This window comes from Triticum aestivum, chromosome 7B (assembly GCF_018294505.1).
Source record: "Triticum aestivum cultivar Chinese Spring chromosome 7B, IWGSC CS RefSeq v2.1, whole genome shotgun sequence".
Taxonomy (NCBI): Eukaryota; Viridiplantae; Streptophyta; class Magnoliopsida; order Poales; family Poaceae; genus Triticum; species Triticum aestivum.
The window spans coordinates 683,565,482-683,578,723 of NC_057813.1; the positions used below are offsets into that span (position 1 = coordinate 683,565,482).

The window sequence follows — 13,242 nt, forward strand, 5'->3', positions numbered from 1 at the left end:
TGTGTCACACACACGACGCTATGTGACGCTCACAACTTGACATGATTAACCTGTCGTGCTCAAGTGCATCTTCCCTAATCTATATGTATTTATTTTATAATTGTCTAACCCAGTACTAGCTTGCATGTACACATGATCTCATCTTGACGTGACTACATGCCCGCAGCATAGTTGGTTGGACATGATTACGTGCATGACACTAGTAAATACACATGATGAAAACCAAAACACCAAGGTTAATTCTAACATCCAGATGCTTGCAGTCTTCCCCGCGCCTCCATGCCACCTTACCGGAGCACCTCACCACCGGCGACCAACCCCACTCCTCCCTCAATCTCCTTACTCTCTGCCTTATTTTACTTTTTCCATCTCTCACTCTAGTTTGACTTACCCTCCCATGTCCATGCCCGTGCAGGTCCTCGCCATGGACGACTAGGAGCTCTCTGCCTTAGCCACGAAGAGGAGCCCCACACCACTGCCTTGTGTTGCCTTGGATCCGGTCTCTCTCTAGCAGCAGCCGCTGGATGTGGTCTGCTGCTGCCCGTCCGCGCCTCCGGCGACCCTGCCTTTGCTTGGATCAAACCGTCACCGCCATTGATAGCATGCACGAGATCAAGAAAACATGTATACTGCGTAAATACGTAGACAATTTTTTTTCAAAATTAATAGTAGTAGTGCGGGTCCCACACACGCGCTACAGATAATTAGTAGTAGCGTGAGTGGCACCCCCGCTAGTACTAATAGACGTCGTAGTAGCGCTGGGTGTTACCTATGCTACTATTACCTAGTTAGCTGTAGCGCCCAAGTAGTAGCACGGGTAAGCGCGCGGATACCCACGCTACTACTAGCAGTTTAACCCGTGCCACCACTAAGACTTTCCCTAGAAGACACACACTCTCCCTAGCCTACGACTTTGCCAACCATCCCTCCAAGATGTTCGACCTAGTAGAAACTAATGAGGAGATTGAGGTGTTGGACACCAAAACGTCCTGCACCCCCACTTGGTTATGCCTCCGCCGTCCACAACCAACTTCGAGAACGAGAATCTGATTATGTCCACCTAATTGCATTCTTAAGCAAGATGTCGACGCCCCCATGGCCAACTCTGGTCGTTATCCTCCTTCATGATATTGCAATGTGAAAGAAGCATTGTGTTGAGTTATAGAAGAACAACTTTTTGTTTTATCTTCGATTTTAACATTCGTGAGCTACTGCAAGTAAAATACTGAGCCTGATCCCATATATGTCAACCAGATTCTTTTGTATGGGGTCTTATAATTTATGTTCTAAGGTTTTCCATATGTTTTCTTCAAAATAATAAGGATGGCGCTACACTTTCAGCCGGGTGATAATCGAATCACATTGCTCGCCTTTATACCGTTGGATGTTATCCACGGCAGCCGTCTAATTTCCGTTGTGTGAGCCACAGTTGTTTGCAACATGGACCATGTTGCGCTTGGGGCTTTGAGACATGAGCCGTGTTGTGCTTGTGCGGTCACCATGTAATGCGTGGGTCTTTGGTCACCCATTGCAACATGGACCATGTTGTTGTCACCCATTACAACATGGACCATGTTGCGGCCACCACCAGCTTGCATGGTGTGGGCCTTTGGTCACCCATTGCAACATGGACCTTGTTAAGGTTACCCATTACAACATGGACCATATTGCAGTTACATATGGACATGGTCTTGTAGGGCCAACACCATCACTAGGCCTTGCGGTAGCGTCAATGACGATATTCTTGTAGCGATACCTGCTTCTGCATCGAAGCTCACGGTTGGCATGGGTTTGAGATCACACAAAGGACATAAATCCATGGTGCTCAGGGTCTCCAACTAGAACTTCACCTATGAGTTGGTACATGAAACTATCTCTATGTGGGCCTGGGGAGGAGGGGCGATCGGGAAGAGGTCGCATCAAGGGATGAGTCGTTGTGAGTCTCCACCTGAGCTTAACTGCCAGATTTTATCCATGACACTAGCATGATGATAAGGTTGAGGAACAAAAGTGTGTGGGGGAGCCATGAGACACGTGTCATCCGAATGAGGCGGACGACGAGGTGTCAGTAATCGGTTGGTTAATTATAAGTTTTTACCAAATATTGAGTATATCAAGTCAATAACCCATCTACAATGCTACAGACCATCTTCCTCGTCGATGAATTATTGTCCCCTTTATTTCCTCTCACCCACCTTCGGTGTGCGTGCATATATATAGTTCTCATCCACCATGGTCTATATATGCCAACTAGCGAAAACAACTACCATCTATTACCACGGTTTATAGCGACAAGCTAGCCAGAATATCTCATATCCCTCATGGTTTATGTAACGTGTTCTTGCAGCCGGGCTAAAGAAAGATATGGCGAATATATCTCAAGAGCTAGCCAAATGAAAACTATATATAATATGTTAGATTTGAGAGGCATTAGGAAAAGATCAGCTTGTGGTCACCATGTTTCCAGTGTTGTATCTAGTTTGCACCGATGCTCTATTGTATCACGGTGCACATGGTGTTCGTCGGAATCGGTGACCACAAAAGGTTAAACAACCGAAGTGCCCTGCTCCAGGGACACTAGAACTTCGATCTCTGAGGGAAACTCAACGTGGGTATGCCTTATGCAAATCAGTGGTTAAAAAATGTCTCTAATCTGTACACTTTAGAAAGACGAGGTTAGATGGGAGCCGTTTCTTCTGAATCTTTGTCCTTTGTGGACCCAGCAGCGTGCGACGCCTGCCCTTTTGTACCCAGCGTACCCAACCCAATCCTTGCTAGCGAACTTTGGATTTGCTAGATGTGGTTGCTTGGTGGGTCGAGGCCAAACCGCTGGCGATGTTGTTGCTTCAGAGTTCGGATTTGAGCGCTCCCTTTCTTCAGAATTGTGCTCCTCACTAGTACATCTGAACCTACTATGATGCCATCAGTTTGCAGCATATCTGAACCTGCTACGTTGTGCACGGGGCGACCCAATATTTCCGGGAGCGTCCTTATCAAATACCGACTTCATCCGCGAAATTCTGGTGGGTCCCTCCATCGAAGTGACACTCTGTTACGCTTTACAGCATGCGGCGCTGCCAGTCTCTCTAGCCACGGCCACCTCAGCCGGCCAGCAACAGGCGCCACCGCCTCCTCGGAGCTCCTCTTTCCTACCCGAGCACGACAAGACGACCCCATTCACCGGCCTCTTGTACCTATAAATCTGCTTTTGCCAAAGAGGAAAAGGCCACTAAGATGCTCAATCTCCTTCATTCCACTGCATCAACCACAGCCGTCGAATAGCAGCATTTTTCTCGCCCCTGGCCGTTTCTAGGTATGTGCTTTACCCATTGTACACCTCTCCTTGGATTCCATGGATTATTTTGTGGAAACTCCATGCATCTTCTATATCAACCGTATAAATCATTATGCATCTTTCTTGTATGAGCCGGAAAAGTTATTCATCCCAAACTATCCGTTTTTATATTGTATTTTGGATCTTATTTGTTCAGTGTACAATTATCTATTGATAGATGTCAGCAAGGACTACTTGATTAGCCACAATTACCCGGATTGGTCAGTTCATCCTCGGGGTTGCTTTGGTTCTAAATAGCCAACCCGCGCCCACCGCTATGGTTGGCTGCTTCGTGAGATTTCGGCAAAACTGTTTGAGCACCCTGTCTCGGTATGATTCGAGTGAATCCACGGAGAGAAAACCTCAGAACGTAAACTTAGATAGTGGTTGAGCATCACAAGATCTAAGTTGAGAACTCTTTGCCTTTTACTATCGAGAGCTCCCAACTATCTAGATCGTTAGGTCCCAAAGTCTTTAGGAACCAAGAGTCATTACGGATTGCCAAGAAATGTCTGTGAATGTCATGGACATAGGCTGAAGTATCTACTGAGAGTAAATTTACGCGGGTTAACGAATTTCGTTAAGGAGAATACGATAGAGAGAGTTTTGCCCATGTATTTAATCACACAAGTCCCTCCAACCAGACGTAGCTCTTTTGCAGAACAATGGGCTGGTCGGAAAAACTCATTTGTCACCTTTGAGCAACGTTGGTTCTATCTAACTTCAGCTTTAATATCTATAGTTTATTCCAGTTGCGATTTATGTCTAGATTTATTCCATCTTTCCTCTCATGTTTCCTTTCCGTAGTAGTTTTCTTTCACAAATTGCATATGTTTAGTTTATTTTCTGTTGTGTTGTGGTGTGCTGAGAGATTTATAGTCTCAAAAGAAATTTTAAATCTCTCATTCAACCCCCTCTTATCGATATACTCTAGTCCTACAATTTGTATACGAGCAAGGTACTCCTTCTCTCTGCGTTCTAGGGTCTAACCACCTTGGAGTTGAGTATGTCTCCCGCAGTTAAATTAAAGTATACAGAGAAGATTCGTATCTTTGCTGGGACAAACTACCCATTCTAGAATGATAAGATGTGAATTCACATCATGGCTATCAATGAAGATATGTGGCATGTGGTGCGGAATGGTTACACGATTGAGACTCCTGGTCATCATATTGCGTACAAGAAGAGGCTTGTACAACTGGATGCTCGGGCAAAGGATTTGATCTGCAACCATCTCTCGGTGACACAATTCCTTTGCTAGAGAATACTTGAAACAATGAAAACGAACGAAAGTGTCTCAACACAGAAAGAGACAAGGATTCATATTCTTCGGGCCAAGTTTAACTACTTTAGGAGAGTCAGTAATGAAAATTGTCAACAAACTTTTGATCATCTGAGTGATATCACTAATAAGATGCAATGTATTGGTGCTGAAGATATTACTGATCATGAGACTGTGAAGAAGTTGCTTCGGTCCCCAGACAGTTCATTTGATACCCAGGCGCTGATGATAAATGAGAGGCCTGACTTCAAAAGTATGAACCCGTTATGCAGAGGCTAAACACCCATGAAATTTGGACCTTGGGAAATTACTGATCATGAGATCGAACACCAATTAACCAATCTGGACCCCAAGACTAAATAATGTTAGGCGGGGGTCGTGCCTTTTATCAGAGAAGTGTCAACCTGGGCCCAAAACGTATGGGCCGAGGAATCCCCCGAGGCCGCCTCATTCGCCACCCCTTGCCATGGCTCTGGGTATGGCACCCCGTGCCCTGGTGGTCGTGGACAATGTCTACTCCATCGTTAAGTGCGGTTGGTCTGCATTAGTGTTGATCATTGACGCGAGCTCGACTCAAATCAGACGGTGATGATCAAATAGTAGATATGCAGAGAATCCACATTTTCCATGCATTCCGCACATCTGTACTATTTTTTTTTGAATTTTCACCGGGAGGGGGGGGAGCTTCCCCCACCTGAATATATTGAACCGAAACAGGATCACCGGACCCCAGTTGTTTGTTACAGAGGATTTACATCGAGGGGGGACAGGGGAATGACCAACATCATCACACACCCAACTACGTAGGATAGAGCGCTCGGAGCCACGAGGCCACATGTGGCCGACAGATTTCTTTGAGTCGCCCTCGCCACAGCGCCGCGTCTTCTCGACAGCAAGCGAGCACACGCACCACGGACGCATGCTGCCGTTGAAACACCACAGAGTTCCTGCGCTTCCAGAGCTGCCAACAGCACAGGAGGGAGAACTCCCCCTCCGACTCGACCACGATGGCAGCAGCAGCGGCCAACGCTGCAAGGTTGTTCACGGAGACGCCTTCGACAGAGATCCCCACCGTCCTCCAAAATTCAAGGGCGAAGGGGCAGGAGAAGAGCAAATGGTCAGCGGTTTCCAGCGGAGCGGAGCAGACGGGGCAGCCGGCATCCCCCGCGGCGACGACGCCTTTGCGCAACAGGACATCCCGTGTATGGATGCAGCGCTGAACCAAGAGCCAACAGAAGAACCGCACGCGCGGGGGGGGGGGGGGGGGGCACGCGACTCCCACGCCACGGATGCAAAGCGAGCCTCCACGCCACCGAAGCGGAGGAGCTTGTATGAGGAGCTCGACAACACAGCGCCCCGGGGGCCCACGACGAGGCGAGCCAGCACCCGGTGGTCAGGGCCGCCCCTGACGGGGAATGCGTCCAGGAGGGCTGAAACGGCCGCGAGCTCGCGCGCGCCCTCCCCGGTGAGCCGGGGGACCAGGAAGGCCGCGATGCCTCGTGCGCACACCCGGAGAACCGTGACCTCCGGCGCGGTGGCGTGAGAGAAGAGGGCGGGGAACGCCACCGCGAGCGCCCCACAGGGGAGCCAACGATCCCACCAGAATGAGCAGATCCGCCCATCCCCCACCTCCACCGTGGTGAGCTGACGGTAGAGAGGAAGAAGCTTAGCCAGAGAGCACCGATGCTCACCCAGCATCAGCTCGCGACGAGCCAAGAGTGATAGCCCGTCCGCACCACCCCAAACCCAAGAGGCCCAGCGCGACGCCGGGGAGGCATGCAGGCGGTGAAGCATCTTCAGCAGCAGACTGGCATTCTGAGAAGCAAGGTCACGAACCCCCAGCCCACCTTCAGACTTGGCCCGGCACACCCACTCCCAGGCGACCAAGCATTGCGCGCCTGAAGCACGCTCCGCCACGCACCAGAGAAAAGAGCGCCGCAGCCCGTCGAGGGCATGGACCACCTTAGGCGGCAGGAGCAACGCGCCCATTGCGTAGACGGGGAGGGCGTCCAGGACGGCGTTGATGAGGACGAGCCGACGGGCAGCCGAGAGCAGGCACGCCGCCCACCCCGCGAGGTACTTGTCCACCTTCGCAATCATGGGCAGAAAATCTGCGAAACGCAGCTTCTCCCACGACAGAGGGAGACCCAGGTAGGTCTGCGGGAACACACCAGAGGAGCAGCCAAGCGCAGCCACGACGTCCCTTTCGAACATCTGTACTATTTGACCATCGACATCCATTCAAAGATGACCGGTAAGTATTTCAGCAGCGATCTCCGCTCGACGCTCGGGTGTGAGCATCTTATGCTCTGCCGGACCATGCCGACGACAAGGTCAGAAGGGTGAGGAGAGAAATGGGGAGTGGAAACGGCACAGACGCAAGAGAGAGGAGTAAAACGAGGGCAGCTATGGCCTGCTATGGCCACCGTTTTTTATCTAGATGTCTTTGGTGACTTGGATGGCAAGCACAAGCCGTGATATGAATGCGCTCTCACCAAGCCTGAGGAGGAAGCCAACGGAAAATATCTGATGTGACTGCCCCGTTGGAGTGAATAATCTGATGGACTGTAATGATTGGACTGGATTTAGGGGGTCCTCCCAATGCACCATTGGCATGTTTGGGGTACTCGGCCGTCGATTTATGGTCTACTCGAAATATCTGCTAATTGATGTTACATTGTGTAAAATTTAGCCAATAGGAAGTTTTTTTTTAGAAAAGGAGGAATACCCCGGCCTTGCATGTGGACGATGCATACAACCATTTTATTAATTATTAATACAAGACCTTATAAAATCATACAACAGTAAGACTAAAGCCACCGTCTAAGCAACATTTGTCGCTACTCATATCCAGTTGGTGAAGGGGTGCTGATAGTCTGGGCCTAATACCAAACAGACCTCGCAGTGAAACCTAACATCTAAGACATGAGGTCCCAACCAGGATGCCTGCCGGGTATGGGCACCAACCAGTCCGACGTGCTCCTCAACCAGGATGCCTGCTGGGAATGAGGTCACCGCAACCACTTGCCACCAATCCATCTTCAGAGTTGTACCGCTGCATCTACCTTGCCCGGTCTAGCTGCCGCCGATGCCACCATGACGCCGTCTCGTCACCCTCCTGCGCGAATCCATCTACGCGCATCGGACACCGAGTCACCACAGCGCCATGCCGCCAAGATCCGCCGCCATCAATGAGTGAGATGAAGCACCGCTCCACCAAAGAATCTGTCCTCTGGTCCCTCGATCACGTGTGTACCTCCAAGAATGACGCCCCAAAGGGGGGAACGACACTAGAGCGCCGTTGTCATCCGATCATCTGATCTAGGGTTTCCCCCGGAGGTAGCAGAGAGTGGCCTTGAACTTTTCCATGGCGATGCCTTCAAGAAGGGAACGATGTGGATAGCGCCGCCACCGCCGGCCTTGGCAATAGCCGAAAGCAATTTTTCATCCAGATCTGTTCGAAGGAATCCAACTCCCGTGCACGGCCCCCGCCACCAACAGGCTAAGCACTCGCCGCCGCCGGCACCTCCATGATGCCCAGAGGCCGTGAGACTCGCCGCCACCACGCCTGGGGCACCGGCCACCGCTGCCAACATCAACCCCACCATCCACCGGATCTGGGCAGGGATCCTAGATCCATCCCCCACTACCCACCACCACGGAGGGGAGAAGGCGGCGCCAGCGCGGGACGCCGGGAGGGGGAAGGAGCCGAGGCAGGGCTAGCCCGACGCCCGGCACCACCGGGCAGATGGGAACGCCCCGCGGAGTACCCAATTGCGTGCGGGAGAGAGCCGCCCCACCGCGCCAGCGCCATGTGGCCTTTGGCCGGCGACGCCCCAGGCGGCGGCGAGGGAGCGGGTTGAGGCGAAGGGGGCGACAGGGGCGGCGCTAGGGTTCCCCCGGGGACAAATCATCCTCCATGGACAGAAGTAACCCCTTTCCTTATATTGAAACACCCATGTCGTGTTTCCTCCGTGTGGTCTCATCCCTAGCGGTTTTACCAGAAGTACACACATTCGAAAAGACAGGCAGTCATCCATGACTAAACTGTTGTTCGATTACCCTACCTAGTCTTCTTTCTGGACACCTCGGGCTTGTTCAGGCTTTGCAATGCCCAACTGTTTGGCTACCCTGTCTAGTTCTCTGTGTGACTGCTTGATAGTTTCGCCCTGTCAGGTAAGCTACCCGGATGGTAAGAAGTCCAGGCAGCAGTGCGGACCCCGTCGATGCACCTGGCCGTAGAACGTTGTCGGCACTACCTGTTTGGCGGAGCCCATTTTTTCGTTGTTCTTGCGCTTTGGATATGGTGGACGCATGTTTCAGATTGGCACCTGATCAGTCGTCCGACTCTGCCCGCACGTCTGTTTAGCGCTTTCGTCCTATGATTCGAAAATTAAATTAATTAAAGATGTGTATGTAGGCTGGTTTGAGTCTATGACATTGATACGTTGGCCTGTGTACACAACCAAAGTTCAGATTTAGCCGTCAAGATAATGCATGCAAGTCCTTTTTTCACACGAAATAATAATAGCATGCATACATATATAGTACTCATTCCGTTCCTAAATATTTATCTTTCTAAATATTTCGAAAAATGACTACATACGGAATAAAATGAGTGAATCTATACTCTAAAAATGTCTACATACATCCGTACGTGGTAGTCCATTTGAAATGTCTAGAAAGACAAATATTTAGAAACGGAAGGAGTACATGATTATGTTTAATAGCCTATTTTGATATGTGCTATTGTAGCCGTCTGCATGCCTTATTGATTGACGTGGACGAGACCGTGGGGGATTGAGTCCACGAAGCGTAATGCATACATCTCTACAAACCAACTATGATAGACTTGGAATCCCAACAGCTCAGCATGGCCGTCCATCAGCCCCGGCTCGGTCGATTCCATCAACCATACAATCCCGGCGGCATCCAACAGCCCCGTGAAAACCACAGCGTCGACCGGGTGTCTACCAAATAACAATGTCGGGCACCCATCACACGCTCAAATTGAGCAAGCAACAATGCACCCATTACAAAGCTGTCATATCAAGACAAAGGGGCGATTTATCCTCATTTTCACACTACATATATGCCCCGGATATGCCATGAGGGCTCCGAAAAGGGCGAGGACCTGGCATGTTCTTCCAAATGGCCATTGGTGACCGTGAAAAAAAAATTGAGGTCAACGGAGCAAAGCGGACGTGTCCCCTCAATAGTACCAGACTACCTTCACAAAGCGGACGTGTCCCCTCAATAGCTTGATCATGACATGCCCCCGACCAAATTCTTGTAAGTTATTTATCTGTTTTCGGTTGCTCATGGTCCTGTGACATATTATAAGACACACAAAGAGGACAGTCCAGATGAAATCACCCCATATGAAGAAATCTAGGGGTACACCTTTTGGGGCTTACCGGACAGGATAGATGCATCAAATCATGCTAGTAAGGGTCGGAACCACTTATCCTTTTGTGTTTGTTCTTATTCTTAACATGGGTACAGTAGGGGGTGTGAAGACTACAAGGCAATAACAACTTTAAAGTGGCAAAGTGGCGGTAATTAGAGAGTGGGAAGGAAATTGAGGGCATCAAAAGGGCATTAATTCGACAGTGGGTAGGGGAGAATTAGTTAGAAAAGTGAGGAAAGAATAAAATGCGATCAATAAACATAAATGCAATGAAGAACATTGAAAATTCCTTATTGCATTAAGAAATAGTTGAGCAAAAATGATGCAAAGTGTAAGCCGAGTGTCCTATTTTGGACACTCGGCTTCTATTCCATATACATCGTGCATCTAGCAAGCACCCTCGGCTTATAGAGCACGCTGTCACATAGCCGTCAAGCACTTCCGTGATGGCCACATGGCAATAAATTTGTTGAGAAGGAACTCTAGCCAAATGCTTTCTGGACGCTACGCCGAGTGTTTTTATATAATTCGAGATTCTTTTCCTTATTCTTAGCTTAGTTCCTTCTAGTATCTTTCAATCATATACTAGGCAACTTATGATATTCCTGTAGTGAATATTGCCTGGTCCATATTGTAAATTTTTGTCTCCTCTTTTGTGACAGTTATCTTCTTCGCCCCCCTCAACAGTATAAATCTTAGCTCCGCCCTGCCTATGTTTATGACCCAGAAAGTCACAACATTGGATTTCTTTCTATTTGTTGTGGATCTTACAACTGGCTACATTTGCAATCCAACAATATATGATTTAGTGTACCTGGCAAGCATTTCCTTTGAGTTTTCATGAACACATCCATGGCGTAGAAGAATAGTTCCTAGGTTCTCTCAAAACTTTGTCGTGGTGCAAAGCAATGAAAGTAATGTGTATTCTCCATTTTTATATTCGTGTTTTGTTTTTTGAGGGGGTATATTAATATTCCTTTTTTTTTGATAATTCTACGAATCAAAAAGACCCTATAGCAAGTTACCATTGGGGCAGAACATCCATACCAGTCAGTCCTGTCTCCAGATGGCTGGCACGCGCGTGTGTTAGGTGGGGATATATTAGTGCACGCGTGTGTGCTTGTTTTTTGTGATAAATGCATTACATATTCATGCATGTGATAGATCCAACCATTTCATTCATGTATATTAATTTGATATGGAGATACAGGACTCAGAATCCCAAGAAACGCATCAGATCTTGGTGGCAGCAACAATTCTTCAAGTCTCAGAAGGAATTCTCCTAGCAAGCGTGGAGCAACGGGATGTCCGCATACGGGCCATTGAGCACCCCATTGGTGATGACACTGTATGCCTTCTCCGTCATATGAACCTGGTCCCAGTTGGCGAACCTGGACGGGTCGCGGCAAACCTTCGCGTTCTGGTCACACCTACGGCCGGTCCCGTAGGGCCCGTTGCCGCCACAGCATGCCACCAGAGGACTGTCGATGCCATTCCTGTGGGGATTCCTGACAAACTCCATGAAGGCACCGTAGTAGTCTGCGTATATGATCTTCACGCTGGGGTTCCGGGACTTGAGCCGGCCGACCTCCTGCTTCAACAGCTGGTTGTGCCTCCGAGAGAACACGTTGAACCACGCGAGGCAGCGGAACTGGTCGTAGTCCGCAGATGTATTGCTCTTGTGAGTACTAAGGTAGGCTGGCACGCACCCGATGGGGAAGTTCCCCGGGACAATGATCGTCTTCGCGCCGAGGTTGATCACCTTCTGCACGCCGGCTCCTATGCTGGCGATAACATCGGGCATGTACTGCAGGGGTGTGTTTCTGTCCTTGCTGCGCTTAGGATCGAAGAACCAGAAGTTGTAGTCATTGCCGCCGATCTCACCAAAGATGACCAGGGACTCGCTCAGGAGCCTCTTTGTTGCAGCTGATCACAGCAAAACGAAAGGAATAAGTTGACGAAAAACACATGCAGGTGCACGTAATTAAAATATGATAAGCTGACCGCAACGTATGTTTTTGCATGCGTTACGTACCATCTCCTGGAGCAATCCGTGTGAGCACTTTGTTGAAAGTAGCGAGCTGATCCTGGAGGCTCCAAGGAAACGGTACACTGAAGTTATACTTGGACTTGAAGTAGTTCGGGTTCAGCGCCATAGCGCCGAACACGGCAAAGTTGGCACCGGCGGGAAACTGCCCCGTCTTCTCCAGAGGCAAGCTCGGTGGCAGCAGCGGCAGGCCCAACGCTTGCGCTGACAAAACATCACGAACGAAATTTAGCACGCGTACAAAATTGAACCGTTAGAACACACATGCATGCACATGTACACACCATAGAAGTCGATTATGAGACGCCCATCAGAGGCGCGGCCCGTGGGGTGGTGGAAGTAGGTCTCTCCATAAGGAGGCACCAAGGGTGGACCCAGTGGTCTGTTGCGGACGGTGTATGCAAAGTTGCCAGTGTCAGTGATGGAGTCGCCGAAGGAGAAGATACGCTTGAAGCAGTGGCACGACCCTAGATCAGCGTTGAGCAGCAGAGCAGCAAAGACGAAGAGGATGGCCAAGGAAATGGAGCAGTGGCCATTGGAACTCTCCATCTTAGCTTTCTAGCTAAGCAGGAGAAAAGAGAGACGTAACTATCTGGCTGCAAATAGAAGTGTTCCAGATCTACGTTTGGTTTAGTATTCCACATGAGTTCCCTTCATCCCCATTTATATTAGAGCGGTATGCGGTCACGTTGTCTATATCAAGATGTCTATTAATCTCATTAATGATATATTTTTAGCAGTGTTTATCTTACTACCCCACAATTCTTTCCCTACAATTATATGTTTGGTGAATTGTGAAGATATTGCTAAATATCGACTTCTATGCAAATGATGTCTTTCTGAAAGATAAGGTTGGGTTTCCATGGAATTAATTCATGCACTATATATCGGCCCATCTGATTTTCAGTCAGTTTGCTATTGACTTAAATTATTTAGATTTTTAGTCAGTTCGCTATCCACCGTCTGACTGGGATCCAAAGGCCCATTTGTTTTCTTCTTCCTTTGCTTAACAGGTGACTGAATTTTTTGACATGACAGCCAGTTCTTTTCCGATAAGACTATCTACTAAAACTAAAAATAAAAATCAGAGAATAACTTTTGCATTAAAATAAAAAAGAAAGAAAATGAAAAAACTTTGAAGAGATGATGACAAAAACTAGAATAGAAAT

General features: G+C 48.9%; 1 protein-coding gene across 1 annotated transcript; it reads right to left on the bottom strand.

The window, feature by feature from the left end:
* Nucleotides 1–11,308: 11,308 nt before the first annotated feature.
* Nucleotides 11,309–12,622, bottom strand: LOC123156289 (GDSL esterase/lipase At1g28600-like). Its single transcript, XM_044574429.1, has 3 exons — nucleotides 12,358–12,622; nucleotides 12,062–12,277; nucleotides 11,309–11,952 (listed from the first exon to the last, which is right to left on the bottom strand). The coding sequence occupies exons 1-3, from the start codon at nucleotides 12,620–12,622 to the stop codon at nucleotides 11,309–11,311; spliced, it is 1,125 nt and encodes a 374-aa protein (XP_044430364.1).
* Between the last annotated feature and the right edge of the window lie 620 nt (nucleotides 12,623–13,242).